At 34.3% G+C, this 16,300-nt stretch overlaps 1 protein-coding gene across 4 annotated transcripts in view; it reads right to left on the bottom strand.

Moving 5' to 3' along the window:
* Erbb4 (erb-b2 receptor tyrosine kinase 4) overlaps window positions 1-16,300 on the bottom strand; it is a 1,023,136-nt gene that overhangs the window by 242,485 nt on the left and 764,351 nt on the right. For all 4 annotated transcript variants that reach the window (XM_070017823.1, XM_070017826.1, XM_070017822.1 and 1 more), the window contains exons 13-15: window positions 14,059-14,191; window positions 8,299-8,392; window positions 2,829-2,983 (exon numbers count right to left, since the gene is read on the bottom strand). In XM_070017823.1, the coding sequence (XP_069873924.1) occupies window positions 2,829-2,983; window positions 8,299-8,392; window positions 14,059-14,191 (382 nt within the window). The remainder of the gene's footprint in view (window positions 1-2,828; window positions 2,984-8,298; window positions 8,393-14,058; window positions 14,192-16,300) is intronic.

Here is a 16,300-nt window from a genome sequence, read left to right as displayed (position 1 = left end):
CTTTTAAGGTATTACATTTATAATTTTATTTTCCAGAAAAATCATTAAACTCCATTCAAACTAGGAACTTCACTTCTAAAAACCATGATTGCAAAGATGATTTCCATTAACTTGGAACTTTAATTATCTGATGTAATATTGGCATCTCAAAGAAAAAAAAAGTTGCTTTTCAAAAAGGAGCTGGCCTGGTCAGGTCGTGTTTATTGATAAGGTCAGTGCTGCAGTGTGTTTAGGAATAAAAACAGTGACTCTCCTCAACATTTTCACTGCCCCGATGATCTCTGAATGGAAAGGTTATAATTCTACATGTTCCTGGTCCATTTGAAAAGGATTGTCCACATGGAACACCTCCGTCACTTCAGTATAACATCTCAAAACACAATAGCTGGGAAGCAGAATGCAGTTTTCTTCTGTAAGAAAATGTATCATTTCCACTCTCGAGGAATTATGATGTCCTTTCTGAAGCATCACACTTTTATAAAGAGAACCTGGGTGAATGGAGGCTGGTACAAAAATTGAACAATTCCTCAGGACACAGTCACTAGAGAACTCCATTACCTTGGAAGATGCTGGTAAGTATAATATGTGTAATTGCATCTGGCCATGATTCTGCAGCCAGGAACTTCTAAGGCCCTTTCCTTTATTTGGAATTCTCCAATGAGCTGATGGATCTGCTCCCTACATACTGGTTAATCTTAACTGTCAACTTGATGGATTTGAAGCACCTGACAGATCAGGAAAGCATTCCTCTTGAGTGTCTCTGGGTTTCTTAAAACAATTTGATCACAAGGACTCTGACCTAATGGCTGAATTCATCTCTAGATTTATTCGTAATGTAATAGTATTATTGGGAGCTGGTGAAAAGTAGGAGTCGAGTCCTACTTGAAGGAAGTAGGTACTGTGGGTGTGTCCTTGGGCCTATGTTGTGCTTTGGGCACTCCCAGGATGCCCTTTTCTCTGCTTCCTAGCTACCACAATGAGGACTGCTCAGTGATGAATGGATATCTCTTAAACTATGAACCCCAATAAATTTGTTCTTCTCTTTAAGTTGTTCTCTCAGGCATTTTGTTCAGTGATATACTATGCAAGTGTCACTAATATACTCTATCAGGCCTTCATCCTTCCTGTAAGGATGAGATCTGATTTTATTGCTACAATATTTCTACTTCCCTGGACTCTATCTATGCATTTATGTATATATAATAATATAATAATGATCTGAAAAGGCGGAGAGGAAGACACGCCAGCCACATATCCAGAGAGTATGGCTCTCTGATCTCACTTTCATTTCCCTAATGGTTCGACTGTAATTAGATTTGCAAAAACAGCAAAAGGTCTCATTTTGAATGGCAACAGCTGTTGACATCAACATCATATTGAATAATTTACTGGTTTAATTTTAGCTGCAAAACAATAAAAAACCCTCTTGTGGATGATTTTAGCAGGCAAAGTTTTCTTTTTCTGTGGCTCCAGCAGTATCAGATGTTTTCTCATGGAATACTCTTAAGTCAAGTATGCCAAAATATCACAAGGGGAGCAGTTTATTACTTCTGGTTCCCTTGAAGCCAAGTGCCTGTGTGACGATTTCAGCCTCTTCAACCTATGTGCTTGTGTAGAAACCAAAGGATTGGCAGTTAACTCTTCCCAGCTGAGTATGAACTTGTATGGCAGGATATTACTTCACACTTGAAGGATCAGCCACTTCACACAAGGACTTAGCCTGATCCTTTGACCTGCAGGAAATTGTAGCAGCATCTGCAAGTTAATCTTGTCTTGGCAGAAAATGATATTGCTTGCTGAACTTCTTCAATAGCTTCTAACAGATAGCCCTATAAGGGAACTAATACTTGCCTACCAGCTATAAAGTACTCAGGATGATTTTCAACAAGCAGTGTCCATGTGTGCATGTCATGTGTGTATTTTTGTACATATGTATGCACATGACTGTGGACACTTACTCAATGCAGAAGGTGTTCGAGAGGTAAGCAGACAGAGTGTAAGAAATTGCTCTCAAGTCCAATAGTATTCACCTTCTAGCAGAAAGATGAAGAAAAACCTATGATAAATTTTTCAATACATGTTTTTTTTAATTTACTTGCTGAGTGATGTTATTTTTTCAATTTCAGTGCCTTTTCTTCTTTATGTAAAGTGTATTTATTATTTGACTTTTCAATATGATAAGTAAACTATTATACACTGCAAAACATCCTCTGGAGTAATAGAAAAATATGTGTTGATCTTTGAATTGCTCTATTTCAATCAAAGAAATTCTTTGGTAGGATAGCATATGGTACAATACATTATTGCAAAATATAGCTGTTATTTTATTGATACAGCACACACTAGGTTTACCTTTATTTTTCTGCCATCACTGTTTTTGCTCACATTTTCTTGAAATAGTAATATATAGTGAATTACCAGAGAGCTATTTGGGATTACTAGAGATATCTTTCCTTTAATATGAATGTGAGAACAACAGAAATCCTCTGTTAATGATTTAAGCAACACAAATCTCAGCAGTGTGATTACTGTGCTGTCTTTTCTGCTATCTTGAATCTGAAAAAAATTCGAAGAATTTCTATGCTGCATCCAAAATCTACCCAACCCTAGACAGGAAAATGTCAACACAGTGGTTATTGGTAAATATTAAGCAGAAATATTTCAGAGTATAGGACTTCGATGCTCTTTGAGTTTCTCTTGAAATCAACATCTGAAATGTAGAGTTTAATGAGGACATTCTAAATTTAGGAAATAGTATCAGGAAAACAACACCTATCTACACCAACACCTAAAAGGTCGAGTCCTTGGCCAGCAAGGCTGTTCCTTACCCTTGGGTGCAGTTCGGATGGCAAGGGTGACACTCCCGGTCTTGGTCTGCATACTTGAATATGAAACTGTTAGCACCCTGCAGGCCATCTGGACATTTTTCCACACAGTTTGGACCATCCTTAAAATGGGAGCACTTTGTGCAGTTATCAGGTCCCTGAAATGTAGTAAAGACAAACAAATATGGGGACAGAAAGAGTGGATGACATTTTCTTGGAAGGTATTTGAGTGCGTTAGTTCCTGAGACTTTAGTGGGTGGCAAAAATTTTCCTTGTGGAAGAACATTTTCAGCAGTTTGTAAAATCCTTCATGTTCTTAAAGTATTTTGTCTTGTGAAACCAAGAGTTCCTAAGTCATCTGATTTCCATGCCATGTAGTCCATGTGATTTAACTTGATCAGGAAATCCATTCAGAGACTATTTTCAAAGCAACATAACTATTTTGTCATTATGATTCATTCCTGGTGATATTACAGTGCAATAACATTTGGAAATACATTGTTAATGATATTTTTATTTTATTTAGTTTTTTGTTCGGTCATGGGGCTTGAACTCTGGGCTTGGGCACTGTTCCTCAGCTCTTCAGCTCAAGGCGAGTGCTCTACCTCTTGAGTTACAGTGCCACTTCCTGTTAATGATATTTTATAAAATAAATATTTTCCATATAGCGCTGTTTCATCCCCAGGAATAGGTAAATGAATTTACAAAACAGTTAATGAAAGAAAATTAATGGAAATTAAAAAAACTGAATTTCATGTGACTTTGTTTGAAATATGAATCTTAAAATTTACTATGATTGAATTAGAAGGGACTGGCCAAATCAGATGTAATTTGACATTTATTTTTCATATCAAGTCAGTTAAGATAAAACCTAGGGGTTTTCATAAACTATAGAACTCTGTTGAGAGTCACACAAATGCACATTTGGTTGAACAAGTATCAAGAATGCCCCAATTTTAATTCATAGCTGAATGTTATATAAATATGAATTAACTCACTTTATGTGATTATGTTTATATAACAGACACTAAAATAATAACATGAAAAGAGATGTCAAAGGCAAAAAGAAATTAGCATTTTAAAACATATTGATATTAAGCATCTAGGAATTTTACAAATAAAAAGCAAATTTGTATTTAGTGCATGAAAGACATAAAAAGAGTTTTAAAAATTTAAGACCATTTTTGATTTTTAAAATGCTATTTTCTTCAGTAATTTTTATGCGCTCAGCTATTTTCAATACCATTTGTTTGAGTTTTATTTTATTTTTGGAATGTTTTTATTATCTTTGAGTAGCTGTACAAAGGAGTTGCCATTCATCATGAGCATCAGTATGAGCACAGCGACTCTTGATCAGTGTCACCCCTTTCAACATTCTCTTTCCCTGTCCAACCCCCCACCTTCCCTTACTTATTTTATTTTTAACTTTTTTATTTTAATTTTATTGCCAGGTGATGGAGAGGGGTTACAGTTTCCCTTACTTATCTTAATTTTAGGTCATGTACTGAATTTTTTGTCACTTAATAAAGAAGTTTATGTATACAATGCATCTTGATTTATTTTTATTTCTTCTTTGGGAGCAATGTATGGCACTGGGATGCTTGGCCATTTTCTCCTATAACTTCTTCTTCTCCTAACTAGTTTCACTAAATCTGTCATGTCTACAGGCTTGAACAATTACTGAAAGCAACATAGATAAATAGGATATAGTGAGTATAGAGACAATTTTAGCAGATTTATAGTGATTTGTACTGTAATTTGGGAGCCTATTGTTAGTACAACAGAATGATCTGATAAGTAGGAACTATAAAGACTAGATTTTTTTCATAGGATTGTTTTTCATCCTTACTCAAATATTAACCTAAAATTAGCTAAAAATTGTAAACTAGTAATAGAATCCACTATTTAAAACCTATTTTAAACATTAAAAAAACTTGAAGATAGATGTAAATAGTAATGTTAAGAAAAAATACAATCAGGAAGAAGCTGTGTAGTTTAGGATTTGTGTGTGTGTGTGTGTGTGTGTGTGTGTGTGTGTGTGTGTGTGTGTGTGTGTGTGTGTGTGTGTGTGTGTGTGTGTGTGTGTGTGTGTGTGTGTGCCAGTTCTGGGCCTTGAATTTGGGGCTCCAAGCTGTCCCTGAGCTTTCTTGCTCAAGGCTAGCAATCTACCACTTGAAAAACAGTTCCAATCCAGCTTTGTGGTGATTAATTAGATAAGAGTCTTACAGACTTTCCTGCCCAGTCTTGCCTTCTAAATAGCTCAGACTGCCTGGCTGAGTCTGGGGGTGTTGAGACTGATGGGGTTAGTTCACTTAAGCAGCTGTCTTTTTTCACTGTTTGGATGAGAGATTCAAAGCAAAAAGAAAGAAAAATAAAAATTTAAAATTAGCCTAGGAAACCTTATCCTCATTCTACCTGACAAAATTTCTAATAGGAAATCCTTATTTCTTCCCCCCAAAAGAACAGTTCACATGCTTCCAATTTTAACACCTGCTCATGGGTCCTTAGGCACATAATACCATCTATTATACAGAATCATTTACTGTGCAAGTGTGTTCAGTGGCATGACATTTTACAAGACAAGAGACATGCTTCTGTCAGAACACAGAATGAAACTTAGTAAGAGCAAATTAGGCAGTGATAGCATGAATTAGAAATGATGGGATTATTTTTCTATGACACTTTTGTGTAAAATATTATCCAGGAAAGCTCAGGAAATGTAAAAAAACACAAAATAAAGTCAATTTGAAACTTAATATTTAAATGAAGTTTACTACATTCTATTTTTTGATATTTTTAAAGTATTTCCAATATTTGATTGTTTAATAATAATATGAAACAAGGTATCTAAGTGAGGTAACAGAAAAGGCTTCTGGACAAATCTCAAAAGAAATAACATGTAGAGATTCCCCCTTTCATTTCCATATTAAAGAGCTATAAAGGAAGCTAGGTGTATCTGAAGTCTTCTCTTCTATGATTGTATTCCCAAAACTTCTAAGTACCTGGATACAGTGAATGAACCAATAAACTGTAATGATAGAAAATGGAAGTAAAGGCAGTATTCTTTATTTCTGATTTCAAGATACTTACTTCTAGGCTCAATAATCTAGACAGACCACTAAAGATCAAACTAAATTTTAATAGAAACAATGATGCTAACCACTACAAGAGATACAACTACTATTCACCAGTGTCCACTTCTGTTCTCTCAGCCCTGTGGCAAGACTGTAATTATCTTCCCACTAGAGGTATTTTATGGTTTACTTTGGACAATGACACATAAACAGAGATAATACATGATGTAGCTGGGGCTAATGCTCCAGGCTTTTCTCACCCTGCTACAATGATTCAGGGGTCACATCTTGAAGTGGGGTGCTATGAATTCAAAAGTATCCTGGAATGGATCTTTTAGGAAGATAGCCGTTTCTAAACATTTTGATACTTTTAGAATATTATACCTAAAAAAAACCCTGAAGGGTATTTATTATATCAGCACAACATGAATAACCTGAGTTTACTAGTTACTTTGTCCTTCCTAAAAACAGATTTTAAACATCAGTTTTCTCATCCTGCTCGTTTTCTTTGGTTGCTTCAATGCTAGCCTAGATATTAGGCCCTTGTAAATTTATCTGATTTTTCTTTTTTCTTTTTCTTTTCATATTCTCCTTTATCTTACTCAACAGAACTGCACTGGAGCAGTGAATGTGACGTAGAACGGATTGAATTATAACAATGCAATGATTAATTAAATGGAGTAATGTAATAGATGTGGAGAGACATGAAAGCAAAGTCTTTCTTATATTTAAAATTATTATCTTGGATTTGAGCAGAATAATTCAATTATTTAACACAGAGTTGTCTTATATTCCCAAGAATATAACACTACTTCTTTTTCTCAGTGGTCTAACTTTCCAAGCTTAATCGTCCTGTGGTAGTTTGCATCCAAATTTCCCACATACTTCTTTAGATGAGTTTCAAGAATGGCTCATGAGGCCTAATGGAACTTTGGAGGGTTCATTGATATATCTTTGAAATAAATAAGTCAAGTGCTAAGAAAACACTCTGATAGAAAAATATTATTTGCATTTCAAAAGAGTTTTATGGAGTAATGTTGAACTATTTATTATACTCAAACATTGGTCACAATATTATCCACTGAGCTAGTATTATATTTTTACACTTAAAATTTGTCTTAAGAAGTATGAGCACAGCACCTTGGAATGATGAGCTCATACTGATAACATTTTTAATAAAAGGTTCAAATGATTGGAACCAAAGAAATGTCTGAATAAGTAAATAAGCTTTCTCCCTAAGAGCAGCTTCAAATCATGTAAGTAGTAGTTCCTCCCAACACAGAGGTTTTCCTTGGATTCTCATACCCTGGCTCTTTTCTCTGCTGCAGCATTTATCATATTGCTTTAGGTTTTTGTTTATGAGAACTTTCCCTCCTTTTCTCAGTAAGCAAGTAGTAAATATAGATAAGAAAGTGTTATAGTTTTCCTCAATCACTCCTATGAACTTTCATACTTGCATACATGTTTTCTCTTTCTTTCTTTTGTCTTTATTTTTAATGGCCATATTACTTTATTTAGAAAATTGGGTATATTAAGCATATCTATCAGGGTTTATCACAGTTAGTGCTTTTGAATTCTGAGAAGAAGTCATAAAAGTTTGTTTCAATATCAAAGCATTTCACTTCTAAAAATGTTATTATTATCTTTAAGTAATTGTACACAGCTGCCATTCAATAAAGAGTATATGACTACAATGAATCTTGATCAATGATTCTCCCTCATCCCTCCCAACCAAACCTCTTCCTTCAGTTTCATTAATTTTATGGAATATTCATTGGATTGTATAACTGCATTTGCTCTTAGTTCATTCATCTAATGACCCACCTTTAATCCCATCCCCTCATTTTGAGTACCCAATTTCCAGAGTCTATTTGGGTGTACTGTGAGTTAGTCTTTCTAAGGAATTACACTCCCCTGAATCTACCATATTTCAGTTAATACAAAGCATTTCACTCTTAAAGAATTTGAGGAGTGAGTTTATAGCCTTGTTCGGGGCAAGCTCAAAACATCTCTTTCTATTACCTTCCTCATACCCCCCCAGCATCCATCCAAAAATAGAATGAGTTTATTCCTCAAGTATCTTTCTAAAAACTTATTATATCAATTACTATCCTTGAAGCAAATTTTTTATCTTTCCTTGAAATAATGTGCCATCTTCCAAGAAAAGTTCATACCAGCATTTTTACTTAAATATATTACTTAGGGAATTAAAAAATAAACATGACATTGACTTTTCAAATATTTTATCCCTACTACTAAACTGAAAGTTTCTTGAGGGTAGAATAGTACATGTTTTTCCATCACACCCTACAACTAAGCTATTTAATGGTTGGATATATAACTAGACAATGATAGGACAGCAATCCAGCCAACCCATCCACAGATGTCTTCAGGCTTACCGGTCCATGGCATGTAAGGAGGCCATCTTCCATCTTTTCACACTGTGAGTCACACTCTACGCAGATGGAGCCATTCTCAAATTCCCGAAATTCACTGTGAAAATATCAGCTGAATGAGGAAATGGAAGCGAACTAGCTGTCAACCTAACAAATGAAGTAACATCTGCTCAAAGTCCTATTGGCAGAGTAAATTCTTGAGTTTGTTTCTCTGTACAGCCAGGGGCATCAGAAACATTTCCATGTACATTAAGGAGTAAGTTTTCCATTAGGGGGAAAGATAAATGGCAGCCAGATGGCTCTCCTTGCCCCCCATTGGATTCAACAATTGTCTCATTCTGGAAAACTCTCTCTTGGGAGAGATACTCAAGTCCTCTCAAATAAAGAGTCACTCTTCTGATGATACAGCAGAATCAACTTTACCTTTCTGTGTAAGGCGTTATCTGCTTGCCTCTATTTAAAACAAGAAATTTACACTTGGCTGCAGCTTTAATTTCTAATCCCTGCAAGAACTATTGTATTTTTCTTGTTGCTAAGCTACATAAGTGTTCCACAACCTTGTCCTTCAAATCCCAAGACTTTTCAATTTATTTTCGGAGAAACTTCAAAAAAATGCTTTGATTTCTTATCTCCTTTTAAAATATCTGCCTTGGAGAATTACAGGAAATATCTTTTCATGGCACATTTTATTTTCTTAGATTATTGACCTAATATCATGACATTTTTTTTCAATCTAAATTCTTTTTGAAGTATTTCAAAACTGTATAAGATGAAAAGTAGTTTAGTAGTTATATCCTAAAACTTTCTAATTGATATCTATTGAGATTATAATCATCCTTTCTTTTTAAAGATATTTTATTATCTTTAGCTAGTTGTACAAAGGAGAATAAAATGTGTGTTGATCAGTGTCACCACTTCCAATATTCTCATCCATTCCTCCCAACAAACTCTTTCCCTCACTTGTCTTAACTTTATAGAATGTCTTGGAAGTTTTGATTGTATCCTCCCTTCCCCCATTCTTCTGATTTATGATATTCTTCTGGCTATTTTTCCATGTTATATTTTATCAATATTTTTATTTCCCAATCAAAATCTACTTCAATTTTTATTTCAATAACTATCACCCATCTGTGCTATGCTTAAGCCATTTTTACTTCCTACTAATACTCAAGATGATAAAGTACTAGATATGACAATTTAGAATGCCATTTAATAATTTAAACATTAACTAAATATTAATTGTAATTTATTATTTTGAACCTTTTCTCATGCACTATTATTGAGCGCCAATAGCAATATAAACATAGTAATAATGGATTGACTAGGTCATATTTTTCCTAGAGTAAATGATTTACTTTTTCCTGAAGTGAACACATAATGTCCAATAAGCAACAGGTGCCCAAAGAGCAAACTTTATTTTTCTATGGTTTAGATTAGGAATATTACTATACCATGGCAAAACAATTAAGTTTGGCTTTCAAAGTGAATACTACAAATAGATGGCTCAGTTATGTAAAATATGCATATATTATTTAGCATATATGTATATAAATGTTATTGGCATTTATAATAGAAGATGTTAGTTTGCCATAGAATGCACCTTGTATGCATAAAATGTTGATTATACAAACAATTTTCTTTTGTATGCTTCATTGATTTGAATAGTATAAAGTTCTCAACAGTGGAGCTCTTCAGAATATAAATGACTTAGGAGAGATAAACTCTAAAGAGAATTGGAAAAATTGTTCATATAATGCAATTATATGATGCAAAGCCTAGGATTTTCTGCAAAGTAGTCTTATGGAATAGTAGATTCTTTGGAGATAAAAGGGTTAAAGTATCAAGTAAAGTTCATAATTTGTATGCTATTGAAATATAGCCCATGTTTTTCCTATTCTTTATTTAAAACCCATTTCTCTACAAATATAGTAGAGGAGTGAAATGCATGTTATGGAAAATCATGAACACAGACTATACTGTCTTTTCTGTTCTCCCCTTCTTTCATCAAAGATTTTCCTTCCATTTTCTGTTACTGATTGTGTTCTTTAAGACCACCATCTCCATGGTGGCTCCTTTATCCTCCCCCCTCCCCCCACCGTTCACTTTGGTTTCACTATGATGTTACTGGAGTTCTCTTTCCACTTGTAACTGACTGGCAAATTGGTCTTCTGGTATAAACTTTCAATGCTATGCTTTGCTCACTTGTCTCTGCTGTCACACTTACTTGTTAGCCTAACCAGTCTTATAATCAAGAGTGAATGATAGCCAAGTACAAGAAGAGTGTTATAGCTATGAGGTTTCCCAACATTTAAATGTAAGTATTAATATTAATTTTCCAGGCCAAATATATTTTAATCTTTCTAAGTTTTCATTCCCCAAATAGTCTATGATACATTTTTCCTCTGGTGGTATTAGGGTTTGACATCAGTGCCTTACTTAAACTTGCTCTACCAATTAAGCAATGCCCATAACCATTTATTAATTTTTATTTTTGTTCTTTGTTTATTTGCACTTTATGTGGGTAAGCCTCAGACCCTCCAAACCTCCCAGCCTGGCTCCCATACAGGCACGTACCACTACACTCACATTGTTTGGGGATTGATTTCATTCACATTTTCCCAGACTTCAAATCATTATACTCCCATCTCAGACTCCTACAAAGATGGAATTATGGGGATTCAAATGGTAACAGATTGAGGCTGTGGTTTTTAAATGTAGAAATGACTGCAAATATCTTAGATTATTACTCTCTTTGCTATTTTTGTGTTGATCTTAAGATTTAAGTAAGATTTCAGGTAAGAAAAGTTTAAGGTTCCATTGCCATTACTTTTCTCTTTCATTTTGATTGATTATGCATTGGAGTTAGGGGTTACAGAAATAGTGTGATTTACATCACCTGAATCTAAATGCTAATCAGCTAGGGACTGACTGATTTTCCTTAAAAAGTCTTCTTTTGAGATTTTTTTTGTCTTCTAATATTGAAGAGAATGGGGAGAAGGAGAGAGAATGGAAGAAAAGTGGGAGAAGGAAGGAGAGAAGGGAAGGGAAGGGGAAAGGTAGGAAGGGAAGGAAGGAAGGAAGGGAAGGAAGGAAGGAAGGAAGGAAGGAAGGAAGGAAGGAAGGAAGAAAGGAAGGAAGGAAGGAAGGAAAGAAGGGAGGGAGGAAGGGAGAGAGGGAGGGAGCAAGGAAGGAAGGAAGGAAGGAAGGAAGGAAAGAAGGAAGGAAGGAAAGAAGGAAGGAAGGAGAGAGGGAGGGAGGGAAGGAAGGAGATAAGGAAGGAAAAAAAGAAGGAAAAGCAGAAGAAAGGAAAGAAAAGAGGAAGAAAGGGAGAAAAAGAGGAAGAAAGGAAAAAAAGGAAAGAAGGAAGAAAGGAAAAAGGAAAGGAAGCATAGGGAGATGAAGGAAGGAAAGAAGAAAGAAAGGGAGGGGTGAGGGAAAGGGAAATGGAGAAGAAGGAAAGAAGCCTGAGTTATGGTTATGGGTTTTTTTTTTTTTGCCAAATGCTGAGAATTTCAAGTATGCGGAAATAAAAACAGAAATTATTTGAATGTATTCTTCAAAGACTACATTTCTCAATGGCCACACCAGCCATGCTGAAAGGAACCAGTCAATACCCTAAAACAGCATGTGGATATCACTGGACAGGCAATAACTGAACCCATTATTACAAGAAATCTTCACTATGCTAAAAGATATATTCACCTATGCTATTTCCTAGGGTGCCATTATTGATGCATTGTAAGACTCAGTGATTCTTTTAAATTTCTTTAAAATATTTTGTTTAGTAATATAAATATGGAAAATGTTAAATATCAAAGAGTAGTCTAGTGATTAGAATTTATTTAGGTAACTTGTTTTTTCCATTGACTTGGAAAAATCAGTGGTTAAGCAGAAATCCCAGTTAAGCAGAAATCAAAATATATATATATTTACACCATTTTTTAATTTGCAAAACTTGTATTTTATAAATGCTTAAAACAGAAGTATCTAAGAAAACAGGCATTCTGGAAAAGAAATGGGAAGGAAGTCCTGCATTTTTTCATGCTTACTTTATTATTTTAAAATCTTAGGATTTTCATCAAATTTAATTTTCTAAATACTGACTGCTTATAAGATGCTTTTGTAAAATGATTGCTGACACTCTTTTCCTCCTTAGAACTGCATATATATGTATACATATACATCTAATATATAAAAACTTTATTTTATTTTTTAAATTAAATATAGTTTAAAATTAAACAAAGGGTTTCAATTCGGCATGTCAATTTGTGAGTATAACCATTTCTTGGCCAATATTACTCTATCATTTTTCCTATGTCTCCCAATCCTCTGAAGTTCCTAAGTTTCTATTTCAGTTTTCACATCTGCACATTGAACATTATGACTGTATTTACCACCATTCCTTTCTCTATTTATCTGTCCTCTTAAATCTTGCCACTCAAAGACATGTTTCAGCTTTCTGGTACTCATTTTGTTAACTGTCAGTTAATTGTTTAGAGGATTTACATCATAAGAATCCAGTCCTGTTAATAAACTTCTAATGAAACATTTGCTTAATAAAACTAAAATCTAGTATGATTAATTTTAATAGCCTTAGTTTCTAAAACCACCAACAAGGATATTTTGAGCTGAGGTAATTTATGTAAAGAAAATATCCTTTCATAGTTAGAGGAACCAGTGTCTGTACAACTCAATGAGACAAGTTCTATTCATTATCAAATGCATAGACATTTGTTATGCATAAGATAATAAGCAGAAATGTTCCTGGAAATGATTGGCTTTTTATTCAAATTATGCTTACATTTAAGCTTCAAATTTTCATATCTTCCCACTAAATTTCATGAACAGAATTTATTTGGATCAAGTCTCAAAGAAGAGATATTTCAGTAACATTGTAATAGATTTACATCATTCTCATATAAAACACAAAACTACCATAATTGGGGTTCATTACTTTAGTTGTTGGATAATTCAAAATGCACAAAAAGAAACTTTCAAAGCTATTGAAAGTATTTTCAGCTGAGCAATATGAGAAAACTTGACTTCAGGATAGCCCTAAAAAATGCATTATCATACTTACGAAGGACAAGTGTGATGTATAAAATGGCAGGTTACGATAAAGCAATTTTATGAGCATATGAAATGCCATGCAATGAGGTATATACTAGGTTTTATTACTGGCAATATAATTATTATGGTACCAGAGGGAATTTAAAATACTTGATTTAAAATATTTTCAAGCTATCCAGAAAGTGACACAACTTTCATAAACCTCTTCAACTAAATACTACAAAAATAGTTTTATAGGGCTAAGCAGGGGTCAAAGACACAGAAACATGGATTAGTTCTTACATGGACTAGACTTAGAAAATGTGAGGTTAAGAAAAAGTTATGCAGCGATTCTAGAGAAAAAGTAATAGGAAAATCTAAGAGGATAAAACTCCACCAGATTATTCAAGGAAGATGATAAGATCCCATAAGAAAACCATGATTTAAGACTTTTTTGCCTATATATAAACCCTATATATTATGAATTATCTGTTTTAGTAGACATTTTTTGAAATGTGCATGCTTATCAGTATACATATTTGGACTTGTTCTTTCAAACACAATTATTTTCCATGAAAACAGTTCCAACGTTGTCTACAGTAGTAAAATCAAGCCGGCTAAAATTTGTCTGCCTCAATTCTGAAAACTTGACTATCTGATTTTACCAGTAGTTCATAACTCATGAACTCAAGGTGACACAGTAAGATACCTTACCCATCATAAAGGTTACAGGACTCTATACAGATCTTTCCCCTGCTGAAGCGGCGACAGGACAGGCACTGGTCTGGGCCGGGTCCCCAGCAGCCATCATTTGAACACAGATGATTGCACACCATCCCCTCTGCCGCTGTAAGACATACCCAAACACCACAGAAAAAGAAACAGAACATGTGTCAGAGCTCATCATCTTTCCAACGGCAGCGAAATGACTTTAAAGGAGTTAGTGTAAAGGAGACTTGTCACTGTTATAACTGCCAGCCCAATTCCCATGCCTCTGGCTTCTTCCATGTTGAGAATGCTGGTCACTATGTTTGTGTTAACATACCAGTTTTTGGTAAAACTGAGTCTTATCCAATTCAGTGACATGCTTCTACTCTACTTGGACTGAACCTACCTGGATATTAGACACATGTAAGAAAAAAAATCTTCAGCAAATGGCATTCATCCTTTCTATGGGGTTTTATAGATTAAATGATTGTGATTGTGTTATCTCTATATTTTGCTATGAGAGATGCTAAGTCCATGTTTGAAATTTATCACTTAGGGGTCACTCTTCTCTATTCTTTTAAACTGAATGTTATTTATATGATTATTTATGTTGAAAACATAACTTTATCGACAGGATATTGAATAAGATCTCCTAGAGAATTTAAATGCTGTTTTGGGATCTGAAAAGCTATATGAATTGTCTGAAACACAATCATGTGTTTTCTCTAAACTGTTAAGAATTCTCAAACAGATAAAACATCAGAATCTTCCTTACCTCCCCGTTAGTTAACAATTTACTCAATAATGGATGTAAGATTCATCAAATCTAATATAGAAGGCAATGTCAGGAAAATTAGTGAGATGGGACAGGATGATACTGAACATGTCAGTTTACTATAAACCAAGACCATATCTGGGATAGTCATGAAAATCAACTCCTTTCTAGGTCAAAAGTAATCTGCCTACATCTTGATTTTGAATAGTTTTAAAGTAGTATAACAAATCATCTAGATCATATTTTCTTTTCCCAATATCCGGAGGCTAAGAAGTTTCAAAATTAAACCCTGTAACATATTTTCTCAATGCCAACAGAATTAACAAGAACTTTTATAACTTAATAACTGCTTAAATAATCCAGCCCAGTTTAAGCCAGGAAAATGTAGGTAGGTATAGCAGTTTTCCTGAGTTATACATGACATTTGATGTTGCTATGGATTTGTAATCCTACTACAATAATAGTGTTGAAAGTGTTTGGATCATGAGGTCTCTAACTTATCATTGGGTTAATCCTCTGGTGTATTCATGAAGAATAGGTTATTAGGAGTTTCTATGCTCCCTCCCTCCTTTCTTCCTTTCTTTTTCCATGCCACTTTTTATTTTTCTGGGACTTCCATTCAGTGAGTAGCTTTGTTCCAGTACATGTTGCCTGCCATGAGTATTTCATGGTATACATTGCCATTTTCATAATCTGTTGAAGCACTTCCATTGAATTGTTTCCATTTTTAATACTGTAAATATTGCTGCTGTACAAACATATGATACATTGTGACTTCATTGGCATTAGTCAAAGTTCTCTAGAATTTTTTAAAAACTATGGTATAACTGATATCTGAATATATATGTATGTATGCATATATGTATGTATGTATATATATGTAGTTATGTAACTGTGTGACATATTCCTAATATAATATTATTTTATATAAAAATTGAGAAGCCTCACTATCTGCCATTTGTAAGCTGGCCACCTATGGAAGCCAGGATTCAGTTTCAGTCTGAATGAAAATACCTGAGATTTAAGAGAAACGATGATGCAGATTCTAATCCAAATGCAAAGGATAGATAAACAGCCCCACTAATAGCTTAAGTCTTAATCCAAGGGCAGGAACACATCAGTGCAGATCAGATTCCAGCAGTCAGGGAGATTGTGAATTCTTCCTTTCACCATCTTTTTATTCTATTCAGACCCTCAATGAACTTAATGAAGCCCATTCATGTTAAGGAGAGCAATCTGTTTTACTCTGTATTCCTGTTAAGACTGATCCATCCAGATATGCCCAGAAATATGTTTAGCCAAATATCTTGGCAATTTAATATCAAAAGATTTTTTTTATTGTTGTCTGTCGTGAGGCTTGAACTCTGGGCCTGGGTGCTGTCCCTCAGTTCATCAGCTCAAGGCTAGTGTTCTATCACTTGAGCCACAGCACCACTTCCAGTTTTCTAGTGGTTTATTGGAGATAAGAGTCTC

The sequence above is a fragment of the Dipodomys merriami genome, unplaced genomic scaffold (genome assembly GCF_024711535.1).
Source record: "Dipodomys merriami isolate MVZ:Mamm:240054 unplaced genomic scaffold, mDipMer1.0.p SCAF_1, whole genome shotgun sequence".
Classification (NCBI taxonomy): Eukaryota; Metazoa; Chordata; class Mammalia; order Rodentia; family Heteromyidae; genus Dipodomys; species Dipodomys merriami.
Note: the sequence above shows the minus strand (reverse complement) of the source record. Positions and strands in the feature narration are given on the sequence as shown.